Raw genomic sequence first — 22273 nt, 5'->3', positions numbered from 1 at the left:
CCTGAAACTTCATTAGCAGTGAATGAAAGTACCTCACCACTATGCCATTTCACAGGCTAACTATAGTACTTTAGCATCAATTTAGGACAGGAAGTTCTTAAATTCAATTATGTCTTAAATCAGATAGATTTCCTCGGTTCCAAAGAAGCAAAATAACCACAGCAGCAAGGTAGAAATATGGGGAATTATGCTACTGTCCTAAGTATCTTTAAAAATGAAAGCTCTCAAATATGAAATTTGGACCATACAAGTATAAGCCATACACCAAAACACTACCACAAAGGTAGACACTTAAAATCTCCAGTGAAAATTACTTAAATCTAAAATTCTTCCTCTAAAAGTGACTGTAAACTGTACAGTAATACAATGTTTATCACTTTAATATGATGGATTACAAGGAAGCAATGGCTTTGGTTTGATAAGAAACAGCAGGAATAATGCAAAACGCTTCCAAATGATGATGTTCTCGTTATAATCTCTCTGAAACTCATAGATATAAAAAGTCTGAAGGAGATCCAGATGTTAAAGACGTGATCTTATTTTACTCATCTGCATGATACACATTGAATCAAAAGAGAAGTGCACACCTGTTAATTGATTTTTCCCTTTCAAGAAAGAGAAGCATAAGAAATGAAATAAATACAATAATGAATAAATATCAGCAGATCTACTGGATTTAACAGGTTTTATTAATATTCTAATTTAAAGAGTGACAATTGCATTGACCATTTGTTTACCCCTCTTGAGATGTTCTAAACAACTATGAATCGTCATATGTGTATCACTTCACTATCAGCACATTCAGAGAAATAAAATAAGAGAAACACATTAATTTTTTCCAACGGTTGAAGATTAATTACAACCCAGCAGAAATAACCTATACCATAAATGCCAAACTACTATGTTTCTCAACACAGAACAAAAGAACTGCAAATGCCAGCAAGGCTATATTGCTTATGTCTACTTTATTCTTATTCTTTTTTTATTCAAGGTCATCCCAGCAGGAAATGAAAAACAGCCATCAGCATAGTAAAAACATTCAAACAGAGCAGAGCATGAAAATTGCACAAAAGAGGTTATATAATCAAGTCAGGGCAGTAACTGGATGATGTCAATGGCACTTTAATGCTGCTTTAACTACTGCCCTGTAAAAAAAAAAAAAAAAAAAAAAAAAAAAAAAAAAAAAAGTGTCACTTTGTTGAACAAACAAAGAGAAATCCACCACTTTAAAAAAATAAAACCAAAACCCACTTTCAGCTATTGCACTACTTACATTAATCCTCACTACTAGCACCATGACATTTTCTAGAATACGAAGGCATTGTTTTTGCCTGATTTTAAGATTTAACCTCAGCAATTATTTTACAGATAAAATCATGTCATTATCCTTTCCCTTCTGATTCATTTTCTGGATGAATTCTACACAAGTCTAATTACTATATACAGCATGTGATTTCCTCTCATTTGGATTAAGAGATTTTATTGTACGTACATCAAAATTGAGCAAGTAAAGTAATGCTGCCGTGCCTAGATGGGAAACTCTTGCACCGTAAGTGGCTATTACAGTTGATAATATTTAGTATGCTATAGTTTTAGTAAGAAAAGTAAGCATGAGGATCATCAATATACTGAACCCTGAAGAATTGGATGCAGAACCTTTGGCAGTACTCATTTTGATCACAAAAACAAATTTACAAAAATATCAAAAAATAAATCTGGGTGATTTTTTTTACTATTATTTAAATAATGCCAGACCAGTACAAATAGGTAAGACTTGTTAAAATTCACTCCAAGTTTATGCCTTAAAAATACCTGTCTTTATCAGGTGCAGTTTTGGTGAATGGAAAGCTCATGATCTAGCCTTCTCCAAGAGCTAAGGATTTGTTTTAACTAACAATTATTTTGCCATTACAGTTGAAAGGAAAACATTTAAATGTGAATTCAATGAAATGCAATGCAGTATTGTCATACTAAGTCTGTAGATCCCTCTGCTGCCCTTGTTGCCAATTTTTCCAACCAGCTATGCAGTGCTTTTAATAAGACTCAAGCAGGATTTTCTGGATCAAAGTTTTGGGCAAGCCAATTACAGGTGGAAATCTTATTTTAGCATGATCTTGGCTCATTATCTTATTTACCCTCAGAGTTTTCAAAAATCATACACTCCAGAAAAACTTTACATGGAAATTCAAAAAGATATAATTGTACCTAACTCTCATGCTACATTTAAGGGGGAAAAAAACCCAGGTCTTATTATTGGTAGACATAATGCTATTTGTGCATCTAACACAGAAAGGTGAAATTTATTTTTATCTCCTTCAGGCATCTATTTTATTTCTAAAACTAAATAATAAAAAAAGATTGACAGTATAGTCATGACTCATAACCAATTATTTCTGACTAAATATCCCCAGCAATGGACTGCTTTCTTGCCCCTTGTTCATTCAATGCCCAATAAAATAGAGCAGGATAGGCGTGAAGGGTGCTGTGTTAACAAAAACACTTGAACGGCTTGGATCAAGCAAGGACTGAATGAATGACTGGCAGCCTGTATTGTAAAGAGATATTGCTACACTGAAAAAAATTGTAGCGAGTTAGAAACAGCTTCTTTTCAGTTTATTTCTCAATATTTACAGTTTCAAATGTACTTTTAAACTAAATACATATATATATAAATAAAATAAAAATAAAAATGCATTTTAAAATATATTTTAAAATATAAAAATACATCTGCAATACATTTAAGAAGATACCAAAAAAGGGAAAATGACAAGTGCATGGAATACCAGGAGCCACTGCAACAGATGTTGCGCTAATTAGTTTCACAGTTAACGGTTATCTAAACTACTACAGTGAAAATCCCCCCAAAAGTACTTTTTTAAGCTACAATCATAAATTAATCTTTTGTTTTCTTACCTACCAGTTCGCTAAATGCTTTTGCATTTTTCTGTCTCACAAGGACGCTTAAGTCTAAATTATCTCTCCTTGAAATACTGATATATTCAGAGGAAATAACTGAAAGCCAGAAAGAAACATTATCGCCCTCAAGCTCTCACACAGGACATGTCCCAGAGGAGTTCCTGTCTTAAGACGATTATTTCTGACAGAGCTGAACCATGAGTTTGAGAAAAATATATATCTGTGATTCAAAAAGACCATCTATTTTTGCCTGACCCAACTCATTCTGGTAGTTAATTTAGTCCACTGATAAAAATGGGTCAGTCTAACTTTCCTTTGTTTTATGGGTTTATCATCCCCCTTAATCAGATTCCACTTATTGGAAGTAAACAGCTTTAAGAGAGAAGCAGTATTGACTACTTTTCTTAGAGTAAGTCCAGAGGAATTAATTACTGAAGTTCACATATGAATATATACATTTTTGGTAGTGATTATTAAATCCTAAAACACACACACACAAAAGAGTAGGCAGGAAAATATACATCTGACCCTTTGTAACAAGAGTTATTCTGATTTAGCTCAGTGGAGGATCAGTTCTTTCTTTCCTGTTGGGAAAATGGATGCAGGTGCCCTACAAGCTACTGACTGTGCATACTCAAAGAAGTAAACACTCATTACTACAGAAGTCATCTGTGTTTTACCCTAGTAGCAGAGGCCAGATCCTTCCATTCCAGTGCCTCTTCACATGAGTACCCAGGCCACGAGGTTGAGGGCACTGAGCACTAAGCTGACACTCAGATCCTACAACTGAAAACCTGAGCATGAGTGAGAGGTGAGAAAAAAGCAACAAATGCAGGAGAAGAAAGAAATAACAGCAGGAAGTGTAATTTTTCCCACCAACATACTTTTTGGACTTGTCTTTCCAACAAGGAAGGCAGCTTCACTGGTGCAGTGCTTGTGAGCTCACAGTGCACTAATTACATCAGTGAATAACATTCAGTATCTACAATGCCAGTGACCTTATAAAGAATGTCTCTTTTGATTCCTTCAGTTTAAAATGTCCTGTGATACAAGATCACTGTCAATCCAAAGAATGTGGAAAGCTGAAGGAATCATTGCAGTGAAAAATAATATCTAAAATTAAATCAAAAGCCTCTATTAATCATAAATCAATGTGCCACTCCTCCCTTTCTACTAGAAAGACTTTATCAGAACATATTTCCAACCAAGTAAGTACTTTCCAATAATACAGAAAAGGCCATACTGCGCTCAAACATCCTCAGGGGTGTTGTTAGAATTCATCTGGATGCTTGTTCTTATGGAATCCGAGGACATTTTATCAGTCATACAGAAAGCACTATTGGCTGGCACAAACAGCAGAAACAAAACCACAGGTACAGACATGCAGCTGCAGCCTGCTGGTGTCATACAAAGTGACAGCTCTTTCTTCTGCTACAGGGAAAATCCCAGGTCACCTCGCTGCAAAAGCTGCAGCTCTAGGGACTGGATTTTTCTGCTTCCTGAGGCTAAGGACAGGCAGCCAGAGTAGATAAATTGCAATTTGCTTGTTCTGCCTTCAGCTCCTTGCAATCCTGGCAAGGCAAGAATGGGGAGTGACGGGGTTGTGTTAGAACTCTGATTATATTTGTCTCTTCGTTTCTCATCAGCACAGACAATCCCAGCACAAGCATCTCTGCGTTCCTTTATTGAAAGAGGAAGAGAAGTTTTTTGTTTATGCCTATGAAGAGCACCATAAGCTACCCTTACAAGAAGGGTTATGACCATAAAACATCCAACGCAATGGCTCTCTGGAAATAAAGATCATTCCCTTGTTTCTTGTTCCTCTTGGTACATCCATCCTAGCATCAACATAAAAATCGTCATTAAAAAAATTAAGGCAAGTTTAGAGCTACTTGCCATATCCCCCTACTTATTTCCCACTCCTGCTTCCTAATCATTAGGGAAAATGTTGTGTTTCAGAACATACAAAGAGAATAAATAAAATATTAATAGGAATTATATATTGGTAAAATCAAATCAACAGCCACCACATTTTACCTCTGACAGTAGACTCCAACTAAGTAAAATAACTGAAACTTATTTTACTTTATTTGCTTTACTTCTTATTTACTTTATTTCTACTTTCTCTACCAAAAGTAAATTAGGGATTGACTAGTTAAAAAAAAATGTGGGAGGTTGGATACCTGCAAATTATAGATATGTCTGAAATTTCCAAATCAGTCTTTCTAGCCCTGTGTATGTTTCCTGTTATTTCAAATTCCAGTGGCCTCAGGAGATCACATTTACTAGTCATAAGTCAAGCACCGTGTTTCTTGCAGTTCTGATATTGCCAGTATGAAGTCAGCAACTAATTAGAAGGCATTTTTTAATGTTTCTGTAATTATTTCATCACCTTAATAAAGTCCAAAAAAGAGTCATGAAACAGATAAAAATGTTTTTACACATTGCTCCTAAGGCAAAGAAGTTCATTTTCTGAGTACAAATGAAGTCAGTGTTCTGTTCTAAAGCCACCTTCACAGTTCAATACCATTTTAAGAATACAATTCAAGCTAATGTTTCCATTTTGAATGTATTTGAATGTATTTCAACATACATTCTGGTTTTCATTGCCCCAGTTACAAACAAGCCATAACCTCCTCAGCAGAGCCACTGGTGGGACTGCTCTTTGCCCAAATAAGTCCCTTCAAAGGTTTACAGAGCTGTCTTACTAAGGTTTTCCCTGAGATCATGACTATTTTGGTGACAAGGAGAGCTGCCTCAGGGACCAGTTACCAGTTTCCCTTAGGGGCAGCAGTGGCTGAAGTAGTTCCTTCCCTCCTGCTCCTTTCCAGGCCATTCCTCTCCACTGGGGCTAGTACCATTGTTTGCATCCATCACAGCGCACAGAAGTCAGGAAAATGATTCAGAGCAAAGCCGCTTGTTTTTTTTCCCTTATTTTCCAGCTAATTTTGCAAAGTGACTGAGAAGACAAAGGAGAGAAATAAGAAACTACAGCTGGCAGCCAGCACCCAAAAGGAACATAAGAACCTGCTGTTTCTGTGGTGGTGGTAAGGTGTTTCTCTTCTTGAACTTGTTTATGGTTTGGTTTTGCTTTTAAACATAAAAAGGTACAATCCCTATTTTATAAACTAAGAATGATGCAAAAGTTCCCCAACCACTCAAAGAGAAGGGTGAAATAAATCACACAGGTACATGCCATCATTAATAGATTAAATAGAAGAGCTACTTAAATACATTAGATTTACAATTTTCTGTTAATATTCACTATTAATATCTATCTCAAAATAAATATATACATATGGATGTTCATGAGTACTGTCTGCTGAGAAACATTTTAAAAAATCATAGTTGCGGTAATAGCACATACTCACTAATCACTTCTCAGCTATGACTCACAGAACCTTAATAAGTTGTTACCATTCAAAACTGTATTTTAACACCTCTTGGTAATGTATAATTGGCCAGTATTTCCACAAGTACTAAGAACACCATTGTAAAGTTCAGTGGTAAAAAAAATATTTCCTGTAAGGATTATTTACAAAATAATAATAAATAATTATTTACCTGGAACAAGTAACCAACCAACCAAACATAAAACCCTCTAGACTCATGCTGAAATATAATTGTGGTAAGGCCAGGCCAGTCAGAATGACAAATACATCCTTTAAGCCAAAGGCATACATATGCCAATTTAAAACTGGGATTTCCAAAGTGCTTAGGATGTCTAAGTAGAATTTAAGATGTTGAAGAGTCCAAGCCACAAACCTAGCCCTCAACCTCTGAAGAGCACAAACTTCTGCTAGTGAAAGTTTCCTCAGGCAACACACTGCACTACTACAGCAGTGCTGTGGGTGCAGTCTCTCATCCTCAGGCATTGCCTGCTCATACCCTTGCCCTGGTCTCCAGAAGGGCAGATCCTTCCTATGTCCCATCCATAGATTAGAGATAGCTCTATGCTGAATGGGCATTTGAAGTCCCACCCACTGAAGAGTTACTACCCTGCAGTTAAAAACAGCAGACTTATGGGATGAACCAAAAGAAAAAAAAAAAAGAAAAAAAGAAGGCATTTAACAAGTTTTTAAAGTCACTGGGAATTTCTTACGTGCAGACCCAGATCTTAAAATCAATGTATTTTATGGACATCTAGCATCAAGTTCAATTATCTCCAAAGTTTTCAAAAATAAAATAAATAAATTTCACCATAATCACCCACTTATTTTTTGGTTTTGCACTTAGTTCTCACTGCTCTAGTCCATAAGTATTTGGCAATAAATTACATTACTATCTCTAGGCTGAGTCTGTTTGGCCTGTGAGCTAGTGAGCAATATCCCTATAGCTATGCCTTCAATCTACACATCATGTTAGCATTAGCTATAAACTAAAGTCTAATGAGTGAATATTTTAATTTATTTGCTTCAGCTGAGTACCCTATATGAGTGCTATTGCATTTACTTAGTCTTCACCTAGGCCAATAAAATTAAATCGGCAAGTTAATGAATTCAATCTGGCCAGAGCAAATCACCTTCTCCTATAACCACACTGCTCCCACTGCTCTTGAGGCCCTGTCACAGCTCTACATTTCTTGAAATCAAACATCTGGGTCTTTCCATATGGAAACAGAGAACGTCACCCAGGTCAAAGAACTGAATTTTATGTTTCAGTTCACGTCTTGAATAAACACCCTAAAATACTCCTATCTCTCAAGTTTCTCAGAGAACATTTATCAAAATGACAAACAAAAACCTTTCTTCTTGAACTCAAATAACTATCCCCAAACAAAACAGTGACAAAATATCCCTTAAAATGCAGACTCCCAGCAGCAACTTGTCACTGTGTACTTTTCATACACACAATGCCATACCACCACACTGATGCTCCAGCTTTCTACATTATCTTATCAGGGTACACAGGAGACACAAAGTATTCATTTTGCTTTTAGACTGGCTTTCTAGAGTAACCACTGCACCAGACCACATATTTTCAAAAATATTAGAAAAAAGAATTTCTTACCCACTTTCGAAACATTACGAAACTTTGATCCGAACACACTTTAAAGGTTAGAATATTGATGACAGATTAATTGAATCATATTGATTACAGATTTGTTGGTCATTAAACAGAATGCAACATCCAACATCAAAAAGCGTGACTTTACATTCAAATGGCCACTCAAAGCCATGGAAAGACAAAATATTTACCATCTGTAGAACAAGGTGGACCTTGGACAGAGGCTGTAAGCTTCTGTCAGGTGCTGGAAAAGGCTGCCCAGAGAGCTGGTAGAGTGACTGTGCCTGGAGGTGCTCGAGGAACATTTAGATGCTGTACTGAGGGATATAGTTTAGTAGGGAAATACTGGTGGTAGGTGGATGGTTGGACTGGATGATCTCAGAGGTCTTTTCCAACCTTGTTGGAATTTACCTGTGTTGAGAAGTCTGAAAACCTGCATTTTTTTTTCTGCATTTCAGACAGTCACAGATGCTTTCACTTGCCTGAAGATACACCAAAGCAAGTACAGACTCAGTCATGCTATATTTTATCTCCTATAAGGGAAACCCAAAGCCAAAGAGCTAGTAGGAGCTGAAACCATCAGTCTGGCTAACACAGTGCTGACATTTAGCAGTCACCATTCTGCTTGCCAAAAGTAGTTATTACTCTTAAGGTAATGCCATATACAAAGTATTATTGTTTTCATTTTTCAGAGCAGCCAGGCAGTAAGCAGTGTTGTAATAGGTGATGTAAGGGGAAAGAATGCTGAAAATTTTCAGAAAGATCTGGGGAGTGGTAATTGGGAAGAGAATAAAAGATCTGAAAATCCAAACAACAACAGATCATACCAGAAAAGGGAGCCATGCCGTTGCCATTACAACCAATTTTGGAGTTAAATTAACATAGTTGTTTTTTTTTACTTAGGGAAACTCAGGAGAAAACCAAAACAGAACACAACACTGTACCAAACTTTACTGCATTCATTCTAGAAGCTTTCACAAGGTATAAGAAGCCGTGCCAGGCACTGCCCAAACCCTTAAATATCCTAATCACTGCTACAAGTAACTAGTACACACATCTAGATTAAACAAAAGGAGGTGAAGCTGAGAGCACACGCCAATCTCTCCCCATCTTTCTCAAGAGATGTAACAATCCTTGTTATTTACATAAATCAAACTTCCATTCAGTTTTATTTTTAAAAGACTCAATTGACTCTCATTAGCAACAGCAATAACTCCATACCAAAAATAAACGAAAAAAAAAAAAGTCAAATCTGGCAGCCAGATAAGTGAAGGAAGCAAAAGGAAATATTTGAGTCATTCTATTCCAGCTCGGCCAGCCCTCATTGCACCATCTCTCTGGATTGCCTTGAAACTCTGCCCATGTTTGCAGTAATAAAGTGAAGTTATTTTTGTTTTCTTTTCATCAAATCCAAATGGAACAAATGATTGACAGTTTGGCTCAGTTGCTTCCAATTTACTATGTGTATATATGCATACACACAGATACACGCTGTATGTGTAGCATGTATAAGCACAAATAAAACACATGCACACAAGATTTTAAAGTATGAACTGTCTTTTTATACCTAAAATTCTCTTACCCTGTGTGTTACAGCTTTTAAATGCCTTCTTTATAAATGGACTTTTTCTGTAAGGTGAAGAACTACTGTACACACGTAGTTTGACTTGCTGGAATGAGACTCAGTAAATGTCTAAGCCCAGAAAGAGTCAGAAGCCTAAGCAGTACCCAGGAATATAAAGCTAACCATAAGGTCACATTTGCAAGTTGAGGGTGTTCAAAATATTTGATCACAAAAGAAGTGGGAAATAATATTATAAACAAAGCATAGTAAGCTTTAAAAGACTCAGAAATATGAGTCCAACAAGAAGTAACTGAAAAAAAAATACCATTCTGAGAGATGAATCCGGATGAGTGAAAATTTACAGTTCATTTTTCCATTGTTCAAAGTAAGATCGGGGCCTGAAAACATTAATAGAATATTTTAATTTTACCCATTATACAGAACAAAAATGTCCTGTAAAAGGATATTTTGTAGTTCAAATAATAAAAAATGATGCAATTTTGCACATTGCACACTATTTCTCTTTGTTATTTTTTGAATAATTGTCATCTGCTGTTTTTCATAATAGCAAGAGCAATATCTCCTATTATACTATGTCATGATTCTTTCCATGCTTCCTTCTATCTTTACCTCTTCCTTATCAGCTATATTTTCTGCTTTATTTTCTGCTGGGCTTCTGACCTTTTAATTTAAACCTAGTTTCTATACAAGCCAATCCATGAGCACACATAGACATCTTCTATTTAAAATCCAAATGATGAAGTTACATACGTAAATGATACAAACTTGCACCAGGGGAGGGTCAGGCTCAGCGTTAGAAAATATTTCTGTATTCTGAGGGAGGTTATACACTGGACCAGAATTCCAAGAGAAGTTGTTCATGCCCCATGCCTGTCAGTGTTCAAGAGGCCTCTGGACCTCAGTAGTAAGTTTTAACATTCGGGATGCCCTGGAGTGGTGAGGCAGTTGGACACAATGATCTTTGAAGCTCCTGTTCAACTGAACTATTCTATAATTTCCTGTTAGGTAATGATGCTCCCGTCTCTTCTCTTAATGAACACTGACATCACCTGGGAGAGAAGTCACTGAGAAAAATGGTAGAGGTTGGAATGTTTATTCATCATGTTTTCTCTCTTAGGCATGTGTTTACTAGAATGTTAGATGAAACTCACTTCTATCCATGTGTCTCAGATACAGACACTCCTGATGATACAAGAGATAGGCATCTCCCTGTTGTTTTTCCATCAGTCTTCTTTGGGAATTAGGGCAAAAAGAGTCTATTAACTCAAGTCCAAGCATTCATTTCTTACTCTTTCCAATGACTAACTAATCCCGTGTTTACCCCTGCTACTCATAAATTTCTTATTCTTTTCAATGTCCCTACTGCCTGAAGATTCCCCAAAGCAATGATGAAAAATAATATAATTCATCTCTTTTAATTTTGTTTTTTGGAAAAACTGAGTAGCAACAGAAGCACTGAAGTTAACCGTCAGCAGAACTTGGAAAACAAAAACATTTAAAACTGTGGGTTTTCAACTGGGATTTTCAATTGTGGGTTTAGACAGCAAGAGTGATCCATAGATCTAGATCAAATTCATGGTTTTCTAAAAAGCTTTGGTAGAACAAGTGAAAAAGCTTTAGGATGACCACAGTCCAAACCCCCAGTGACAATTTTTTGAAGCAGCTATTTGAAGCAAATATTTTACACAATCCAAATAATCATATAAGAAGATACTGGCAGCAAATGGTAAGTTTTCATAGTAAAATGAAGTCACCTGTAGAGTTCCAGTTATCTGTAGCGAATTCTGTATTGTTCAATATATTCAGAAGTAAAAGTGAGGTGAACAATGAGACGACAAAGTTCTCCTTTTGACATCAATTTATTTTCACAAAGTCTGACTAGGAATGGCCCGCCATTAGTCCAGAAATTAAAACGTAGACCTAATGCATATAAAGTAACGTAGATGGAGAAAAAAAATGCAAGGGAAATAGAAGGGTGAGGCTAGAATTCATTGCTAATTATCATCAATAATTAGCTACATCTGATGATTCCATGAAAACAACAGTGCAAAAAACGAAGATAGGATGCTGAGAATTACTAGGAAAGGAACAGAAAACAAAAGCAAACCTTCACAAGGCTGCTCTATAATCCCCATTAACTCACATACCAGACATCTCCATACAAATACAGCAGAAAGTTATAATTTCACTTCCTCAAAACACAGTGGAGAGGGGAAGTTCAGATGATGAAAGCTAGGGAACATTGACCTTTCAGTAACAAGACTTTTCTGTTTTGAAAACAGGTTGGCACTGAGACAGTGGAAAGGGATTGAATATTTACTGTCTTTTCCAACAGAAAAAAAAAAAAAAAAAAAAAAAAAAAAATCATATAAATTGGAAAAGACCTTCAAGATCATCAAGTCCAATAATTAACACAATCTACTGAGGCAAGACACCAACCATGACCTGTAGTGCCATGTCCACAAATCTCTTAAATAAATACCTCCAGGGTGACTACCATTTCCCTGGGCAGCCTGCTCCAACACCTAGCCACATCCTCCATAGATTTATTCTTCATAATGTCCAATTTAATCTCTCCTGGGACAACCTGAAGTCATTTCCTTGTGTCCCATCACTTGTCACCAGATGAACGACACCAATGCCAATCTCACTGCAACCTCCTTTCAGCAGCTGTAGATAACAATGAGGTCCCTCTTCAGCCTCATCTTCTGCAGACTAAACAACCTCAATACCCCCAACTATTCCTTTCAAGTCTCCATTTATCAGCTTTGTTGCTCTTCTCTGCACATGCTTGAGCAACTCACTGTCTTTGTAGTGAGGGTCCCCTATTCCGGCTGGCTAAGCTATTTTTGATGCAGACCAGGATGCCATTGGCATGATCCGTTGGTTCATGTTCAAAGCTGAGAGACACCAAGTGAAGCAAGCAACCCGGAGGCATCACACACAACAGTTTACACTCTGTAGTTTGCATAGCATTCATTAACACCAAAAACAAAGACTGTAAGTAACAGCTCAGTTAGCTGAAAAGAGGCTAAACAATTTCTGGAGGGGAAATCCATCAAGATTTACATGTACTACTGAATTTGTCTTTAGCTGAAAAATCTGTTACCTGCAGATTAATTATAGGAATGAACCACTATGTGCTTGCTCTATGTTACCTGCCTTTTTACAGACTGTACATTCAGTAGCCCTAAAAGAACAGGTACTAGGACAAATGGATCATTCAGTATACTCTCTCTGGGCATCCGTCCATTAAAAAAAATATATGTGTTTAGCATTTTAATATTCAAATGTTATATTTACTAGTCAGAAATGTATTGTAGTAAAAAAGATGGAAACCAAAAATTGTATTTATTAACTGCAATATAATACAATGTATTCCTCAGGTGACACTGTATTACATTAAATATACAGTAAGATACTTGCAGGAAATGATGGATATGGATTTTACCCCATATTCTTCCCCCCAATCTTAAACAAAGAACTTGACAAAGGTTAGCTCGGACACCTAAAATGGCTGTGGATCCCTAAGTACAGACACATAAATGTAGATGTTTTAATCTTAAACTGAATCTGCAGTCAGTAATAAAATTCCTACAAAGGAAGAACTGAAACAATTTTATTGAAAGAATCTTATACCATTCCCTTCCTTTGAGTAATTCAAGGAAATTGTTGGTGTCTCACGGCTCATGGTGTCTCATGCAGCTCATGGCCTGGTCAAGAGTCTGACAAGATCTATGTCTGCATTCAGCTATTCTCAAACACTTCAAGGAAATCACCAGTTTCTTTTTTTTCTTTTCTTTTCTTTTCTTTTCTTTTCTTTTCTTTTCTTTTCTTTTCTTTTCTTTTCTTTTCTTTTCTTTTCTTTTCTTTTCTTTTCTTTTCTTTTCTTTTCTTTTCTTTTCTCTTCTTTTCTCTTCTTTTCTCTTCTTTTCTCTTCTTTTCTTTTCTTTCCTTTTCTTTCCTTTTCTTTCCTTTTCTTTCCTTTTCTTTCCTTTTCTTTCCTTTTCTTTCCTTTTCTTTCCTTTTTGTTTGTTTAAACAGTAAGTATACATAGGCCACTGCGTTTTAACTGAAATCTGAAACCAAAGGCATATCTCTCATCTTTGTACTATGCATAAACTGATACTCAGCAGCCAAGTGATTGATCTTACTCATAGCCCCAATTTGAGACTACAACTCTTCGTCCCTCAGGGTGTCTAGGTGTAATTATTTGCTCTCTTAATTCCTTAGTCTACTGAAAGTTCTCTAAATGGTTTTCAAAGATCTGACTGGAAGCAAGAATCTGATATTTTTGAGATAAGAATAACATTAAGTTTTGCTGACTGATAATGCACCACTTGCAAACAAGTAGTACACATCATTCTGCAGTGACAGAAATTATACATATTTCCTATTTCTTTTCCCCAAATGCCTCTATTAGGAGACATAATGTTATCAACAAATCAATATAAAAATGCCATTAAGTTTCCATTACCCCTATCTCTTTGGTAATTCATTTACACTCCAGATGTGTGTGATTAGAGAAATATGGTTTGTTTTTTTTGTTTCTTTCCAATTGTATTAAGGCACGTGTTCTTGAAAAGAATGGATTTCACTAGCACTCTGAATACACAGGACCTGATTCCACAGAAATTATCACATTACTCTGAAGCATTATTGCACTGTCAAGAAACTCTGGATGGAATTTAAAAAGTAATTTTCCTTTTCCCTTTGGATGAATCCTTTACATTTATACTACAAGATGGAAGTCAAAAAAAGGAAAAAGTTTCCTATTTGTATGCAGGTCACTCTGAAAGTAATGCCTCCTACTTATTTCCATGAAAACTACAACAGATACAATGAGCACAGTAACACTTTATCATAGAGCAAATTCTCAGCTACAAAATACTGTTTTTCAACACAGTCACCACCATTAGCCTATTCACAGGGATGAGCTGAATGAGACGCTCTTCACTATGTGGTGCGACATCTGTGCACATCTGTCCAGAATGGCTTGCTTTTCACATCACTATCATCACTGCCGAAACGCACCACCCACCACCTCACTGTGCTCAAATTGACCATTTGCTCCATATAAACATACGGCAGGCTTCATTGAGTGCCAGTGGGTGCCATTTTTTTCCATGTGGAGGAATCCAGTTCCACACCTTTGTTTCACATGCACTTCCATGTCAGACTCCATTTTGTCTGACCTCCCTTGTGGGGCCATCTGTCACATGCTAACAAAACGTAACAGAATATTGTTGGGAAAGTTCAGCCTCTACTGCCACACTACCAACATAAGCTTTTGATGTCATGTGCCAACATCACAAAATTGGAGGCATTACTTTCAAAGCAGTCCTCATAGAATGCATAAACTATACGAATTGTAGAATATGTTGGAACTGTGTGACCAAAAGCACAGTGTAAAAAGTATCACTGAGATTGCTGCCTTCAGCTCAACTTCAGTGACTTCCTTCAGTAGCAACTCACCCAGAATGATTACAATTTAAGAAGTCCTACAAAACTCTGGTCACTTAAAACTGCATTTTCTTATTCAAAAGTGAGTTCTTCTGTTATGCTATTCATGACAGACACAGAAGAGAATCAAAGTAGCAATTCTATCTAGCAAACGCTATTACAAGTGACTTGTTTGGAATTGTGTTTTCATTTTCAATAATTTCTATGTCACTCTCAGTGCAGCTCAAATCCACTTCCTTTTGTTACAAATGCTTTTGGTAAATTCTTACCTGCTTACTATGTAAGTGAGGTTCTATTCTTATTCAGTCTTTGAGCCTCAACTAGAGGGAATTCAATCATGCTCATAGAGCTAGCAAAAAAAATGAATGAGAGAGTATCCAAGCGCTGCCAAGTGAAACTTTGGACAAATTTCAGTACTGGTCAAGTATGTGTACCCACACTTGTAGACAGGTTTGGCTTTTGGTCCTGTTGAGACAAGATGCAAATACTAACATATTGCTTCAACACTCAAAGGTCTCCTGTAAGAATTACAAATACCATGAGCTAGTAATGGCTGTTAAACCCACAAGGGATTTCTGTGTTTAAAATATCTTCTAAATAAAAGTAAGATAAGGTATAATCAAGAAAGAGAGGACAGCAGCAGTTCCGTACCCAGAATTTTACATTCCTTGACACTTCAATGGTCTCATTCATACAGCAATTTCTGTGGGTATACCAGCAGTCACAGATAGAGATTAAAGGAACCTTCCACAACAGCACTGGAGGCATGAAGTGGTCTGCAATCAATTCTGGAGATGAGGCTTCACTCTCAAGGAAAAATCAGCTTAGGGCCAAGGCTGGATGGGGCCATGGGCAACATGATCTACCAGTCTGCAACCCTGACCGCAGCTGTAGATTGGAACTACAAGATCTTGGAGGTCCCTTTCATCTCAATCCATTCTATGATTGTACCATTGGGATGCTATAGCTCCTGCTACAAAAAGAATCACATCTTCTACACATAGAAGAAGTCCTCTCATGGTAGGTGAAATCAAGTACTCGTGCAAGATGCCATGAGCACTTCTGAAGCTGCAAGAAGCCCCTGCACAGAGGAAATCTAAGTAAGCCATGGATCCCAGCCTGCAGCAGGGAAGGGGAAATGCCAAAAAGTGGGGGAAGCAGGAAGAGTGGGAAAATGTACGGCCAGGAGTAACACTGGCAAGGTCAGCAATGAGCAGTGTTATAAGCAGTTTGCAAAAGCGAGCCTGGGATTATGAGTAGACATTTTTGATATGTGGGGGAAAAACATTTGGCTGCACTGTTGTTCTGGCCCCATGCTGTTTTAACCCATAGAAAAAATTATATGTGAAGTAGACCAAAGTCAACTCTGCTTCCAAAAATGCAATAGCTTTTAGAACCAATGTTTGGAAAAACACAAAATAAATATATGTTTATAAACAAGACAACACAACGATGTTGTTACAACATTACATCACAGGTAACCTGAGTCTTAAGAAAGAAACAAAGCACACACAAATATGGAATTTACAAACATCCAAAAAATGGGCATAATCCATTAGTAACACAATTTGCCAGATTTCTTAAGTCCGTGTTTTAAAGAGGAAGATGTTCTATTGAAGTTAATTCCTTATTTCTAATTACCAAGCTATCATCATCACCACCATTTAACATTTACATACATGCACTTAACATACAGCCTCCAAACAGAAGACATACTGACAATCATACTGCCACTTAAATAAATGCTTTTGATTTCATGCTTAAAAAAAGAAACTGCAGCTCCACAAAGCAGTAAGGTAAATATGGTCATTACACCACCTGGTAACTCAATGAACACTTCAGACAGATGCCATACTTCCTAGAACCAAAGGTAAGCAGTTCATAGGGTAGGCAAGCATGTTTACATAGAGTCATAGAATCATACCTGGGCTTCCAACCCAAGCTGTTCTGTGGTATGAAGCCCACCCAATTGCAACCCCCTACTCTGAACAGGGTTGCCACCCACTAAATCAGGTTGCCAAGGGCCACGTCTAACCTGGCCATGCTTGCTGCTAAACAAGTTTCATCAGTGTTTTTTGTCCAAGAGATACATACTGCCTGATTATCTTCCACTTCATCTCCTCCCCACTCCCATTCAGCAGAGCCCTAGCAGAAGGAGTAACTTCATGCTTATAAATGTTGTACCACTGAAGTCTTCGGCTTATTTATAGCTGTCCCTTGACAGCTGCTGAAGAAAGGAAAATACCAATACCCAGATGAAAAGGCCCCATTACATTTTGAAGAACAGTGGTCACCCACGGACTACTTTGCGAATCACTGTTCTTCATCAAGTTGAAAAAGAACTCCGTAACTTCTTTTTGATTACTTCTGCTGCATTGCAGGACGCATTATGCCAGAATGACCACTCTGATTTGGGATACCAGACAATCTGATATATTAGCGGTGATAGAAGAGTATAATGCTCACATTGTTCATACATTCTGCTCTGAGTCACTGCAAGATTATAAATACCCACCGTAAGGGGAGCTCCGCCCTGGCCAAAGCCATCAAACACTTTGTGCCACTGCAGCTCTTCTATCTCTTACTACCTCTAATGTGAAACAAAAGATTTCCCTCCATACTCTAAAGTTCACAATTTGCATATATATTTTTTTAATTTATTTTTAACTTATTTAAGATTATTTGGACAACTACTTTTACATGGTTTCCTGTAATCTCCAGGCAGAAGGTGTTCTGTGAATGTACTTTATTTCAAATGTAAGAAACATTAACCACCCACTTCCTGAATTGTTCCCTAAAAGGCTTACAAGCGCTGCCGGACCGATTGGGCTCTGCCAAAAGGACAAGCTCCTTGCCAAGGAGGAACTCAGTTAATGTTAAATGACTGCACACCTCACATTAAACAACACTTGGAAGCTGAAACACACCGAGGCTTTATGGATCCCCTTTGAAAATACCTGACAAAGTCAAAACTCCATTTATTACAGGAGGCCCAGCAAGAAGATTCCCAGGGCCAAGCACTGCTCTGCTTGCACGAGTGTATGTGTGCAAGGATGGACAGGGCTGGTGCCAGGAGCTCTGACTGCAGCAGCACATGAGTGGGTCAGTGGAACAAACCCTTCCCTTGACAGGAACCTGCACGCAATGCTTCCTTAGAACTTCGTGTTTATTGTCAGGGGGGAAAAAAACGGCCGGGAAGGTGACTGCCTCAATAAGACCAATGCGAGTGCTGAGTTTCTGCAGCGCCAAATCTTACAGCCAACAGAACCACAGCCACCGAATACCTTGGGTTGGAAGGGACCTCAAAGATCGTCTAGTTTCAACTTCCTGCCGCAATCCCGCTCCCAAGAGCCGAGCCCTGACCCTGCAGAGGACCGGATGGGCACTTCAGCTGACAGTTCAGTCCCTCCTGCTTTAAGCACAGGACCGCACGGTCCGTAGGGTTGCACGTCCTCAAGTTCCGTAGTGACTCGAAGCGTAAGGTAAGGCCAACATTTGAATCCCGGTTTGCTCCTATATGGACACCACGCCTCCGCAGCGAGCGGAAAGCCCTCACCCACCCGTCCCGTCGGTCCCCCTCTCGCCAAACCCTCCGCAGCGCCCAACCGCGGCTCTCCGCACCCCGCAGCCTCCGGGAGCTCCGCGCCGAGAGCTTCGCAGCGGAGCCGAGCCCCCTCCCCCGGCTGCAAACAAAGGGCCGAGGCCCCACCGCCGCCCCGAGCGCTTCCCCTCCCCGCAGGTATCCCCTCCCGATCCCGGCAACTCACAGGATGGTGGTCTGAGGCGACACGGCGGGTACGCTCTCCAGCATCAGATGCATGCAGCGCACGGTGCTGCGGAAGCAGAGGCAACGGCTGGGGCACCATACGCTCCCGCGCTGCGGTGGGGGCTGCGCGGAGGCGGAGGGGGCGAGCCCTGCGCTGCTCAGGAGCAGGAGCAGCAGGCAGAGCCCGGGGGGGGCCATGCTGCGCGGCCGGGGGAAGAGGAGGAGGAGGAGGAAGTGGAGGAGGAGGAAGGGGTCCGGCAGAAGCTCCGCGCCGCGGCTGCCGCTGTGCTCGGCGGCGGCGGGGCGCTCCCCTGCCCCGCGCAGGCTGGAGGAGGAGAAGGAGGGGACGGCGGTGGGACCGCCCCGGCTGGCTCCAAACTGGGAGCCGCCCCGCAGCCCCGAGCTGGAAGCAGAGCGGAGCACCGCGTTCGCTGTGTGCACGGGGAGGTGACCCTTGGGGGACTAGGGGGGGAGAGGGAGGGTTGGAGGGAAAGGATTGGGAGGGAAGAGAAAATGTGAAGGGGAAAAGAAAATAAAGGAAGAAGGCAAATGAGAAAGAAAGACAAGGAGGAGAACGCAAAAAAGAAACTCAGTGCGCATCCCCAATACCCGCTATGACCACTGCTTGCAGCCACACGTCCGTCCTCTTTGCTCCCTGTCCACTGGGGCAAAGGGGACAGCACTGACCTCATGTTACCCCCGTGGGAACATGCAAGTTCTGTGCATCTAATGCCGTTTCTCCCATGTACACAACCCCAGACTGTCCCCTCTCAGTGCTGGACCATATAAATCTCTGGGATCTTCACAGATCTGCACTCAGCTGCTGTGTTCGGGTAGGTGCATACACAGCCCAGGAGCTGTAAAACCACCAGGATGCATCAAAGCTTACAGGAACTATGTCTGCAGCCTCATCTGCTGCAATCTCAGCACCTCCTCAAAATACTCTACTAGATTCCCTTTGAGGTTTCTCACTTTCAGAATAGTGTCATTCTTTGATGAAGTCGTGTCCAAAGCAAGCAGACACCTCTTCTCCAGCATCTTCTTGGCTTTGACTCTGCCAAGTGAAGTCAATGACAAGTCCTATCTGTGGTTGCTGTGGCCACAGCTCACTGATTTAGTATATAACAACAACACACTCTTACAGATGAGGAGTGTCACCAACTCCAGTCCCACCATGGAAATAACCCAGGGCACTTTTGCAGGGTTGCCTGGGGTCCTTTTCCTTAAAACAAATAAATAAACATGACAAAAGCAGAGACCAATCTTGGCTAAAACAGCTGTAGTGATTCTTCTTACTCCAAATCTCTGTGAGAACTAGGTTTTATCATGTCAGATAATTAATCCACTCTTTTTTCTTTTTTCCCACACCAAACTGAACACCAAATGTAAGAAATCAGTGCCTGGGGAGCACTGTGAGTGCTGGAACTCAGTTCTGGGCCTGCTCTGGTGACCAAAACATGCTTCTATGTATGAGATGTTACAGCTCTCTTCCCTAAAGTGAGACATGATTCCCTGTCTCTTAAAAAGGAGTTACCTGATTTAAGCACAGACAGGTTTTTCTTGTTCTAGAGAGCCCCAAGCCCATTAACAAAGCCCAAATCTGTCTGAGATATGGGATATTCAGTGCTGATAATTGGAGAGCCAAAGGTGCCTGGACTGCTCCTAATGCTCTGACACTGAATTTGGTACATTTCTAAACCTTGATGTAGAGTTGGGCTTAATCTGTTACTTCAACACAGAAACTCAGATACATATCAGTTATTCTGTACAGCAAAGGATGGTAGGCTGAAGCAGAAGAGAGGTTGTGAGAGATTGCTGGAGCAGGAGTTAGAGTGTGCATCACCTCCAAGTGGATTCATCAAGCATCTGCTGTGTGTATCACTGTCTCTGCATTTGTAATCGGTGCTGGACTGTGTACACAATCTGAAAATCACACTTATTTCCTGGTCCAGGAAAAGCTCGGACACTTTTGACCTACACAGTGCAAGTATTGGCAGAGTTAGTTTTTGCTCCCGGAAATGCCACTCACATGAGAGCATCGTGACTGCTGTAAATCTGTCGTCCCTCAGTGCCCATACAAAAAGCAGCAGAACTTGTGTGCTTAGATAATCAGATAGTAATACGGAGCTACTGCTAAGTGAGGATCTAGCTGCAGGTCATTGGTCATTACAGAGGAGTTGCATTAGATGATCTTTAAGTGTCCATTCCAACTCAAATGATTCTATGATTCTATATTTCATAGTTTTTAAGAAAATATTATATTAGTTTATTTTGTGGCACTGTGGTATTTTATGATGATTCTCATCTGAAAATAAAGAACACAGTGAAAGATGATTAAACTTCATGTAGGTATTTAAATTGGTTCTGAAATACTTATAGCATCTGGGAACTTACTAGGCTATTGCATTATGCATTGGAAATATCTGATATACAGATATTATTCCAAGAGTAAGAGTAGAAGTTCAGATTGGATATCAGGAAATATTTATTCTCCAAAAGGGCGGTGATGCATTGGCACAGGCTGCCCAGGGAGGTGGTGGAGTCACTGCCCCTAAAGATGCTCAGGAACTGAGGAGTTATGGCACTAAGGTTAGTGGCATGGTGGGGGTGGGCTGATGGTTGGACTAGATGACCTTGGCAGCTTTTCTAACCTTAATGATTCTATGATTCCCAGAGAGTAGATATTTTCCTCCAAATTAGGTGATTTAGCCTTGGCATGTTGAATAGCATCCTTGCCATTTACTTTAAGTTATGTGTAACCTCCAGGCTCTTGGCTAATGCATTATGAATTCCTCATAAGGCATTTCAGATGGAGTGTTCATGCCCTGCGGAGCCTGCTGGTATGTGAGGTGGTGAGCAATTAGCTCAGCACTGCAACAGCATAGAATATTATTGCTTCTAATTAAAACATAATGCAGATTAACCTGACATTCACTGAGATGCTGAGACTGCAGTCAATTCTGACAGTACACTGATTAAAGCTTCAAACGTAAAGGTCGCATTTCCCAAGGCCAAGGACTGTGTCTTGTTTTCAGCCCATAAAACGCACACCAGCTTGGCAGGGAGAGAGCAGAGAAATGTGGGTGGGTGGAGAAGTCCTCTCAGAGATGAATAGGAAGATCCAAAAAAGCTTTCAAGAGATTTTCTCAAGTAGAAATGAGGGAGTTTAAAATGATGTTTAGAGAGTGGGTCAAAAAGGAAACCCACTTTATTTAAAGCTGCATAGTAAAGTTGTTTACACCACTGCATGTTGGAAATTAATGTCATTTTTGGAATTTCTCACATCTTCTTAACTGTTCTTCATAAGCTTTTTGTAGCATGTGAGCTTTTATCCCTTGGTTGTGATTTATTTTATGAATTAAAGCTGTGCAAAAACATATTTGATTGAAGGCTGTGCCTTAATGCAGCTGCTACAGGAAGAAGACGGATTTCCTTTGTTTTATAATGTTTGCTTTCTCAACCTCAAAACGCTGTCTATTTCTCTTTTTCTTCCTTCATAAGTGGTATTTTGTTGCAGTAACATAAAGAGCCTAAAA

At 39.3% G+C, this 22273-nt stretch overlaps 1 protein-coding gene across 2 annotated transcripts in view; it reads right to left on the bottom strand.

Annotated features, from left to right (window-relative positions):
* PXDN (peroxidasin) overlaps positions 1–18992 on the bottom strand; it is a 73135-nt gene extending 54143 nt beyond the window's left edge. For both annotated transcript variants that reach the window (XM_072333443.1, XM_072333444.1), the window contains exon 1: positions 18739–18992. In XM_072333443.1, coding sequence (XP_072189544.1) covers positions 18739–18935 — 197 coding nt within the window. In that variant the 5' untranslated portion in view covers positions 18936–18992. The remainder of the gene's footprint in view (positions 1–18738) is intronic.
* Between the last annotated feature and the right edge of the window lie 3281 nt (positions 18993–22273).

This window comes from Excalfactoria chinensis, chromosome 3 (assembly GCF_039878825.1).
Source record: "Excalfactoria chinensis isolate bCotChi1 chromosome 3, bCotChi1.hap2, whole genome shotgun sequence".
In the NCBI taxonomy this organism is placed as follows: domain Eukaryota; kingdom Metazoa; phylum Chordata; class Aves; order Galliformes; family Phasianidae; genus Excalfactoria; species Excalfactoria chinensis.
The sequence above is the reverse complement of the archived record's forward strand: the minus strand, read 5'-3'. Positions and strand labels throughout refer to the sequence as shown.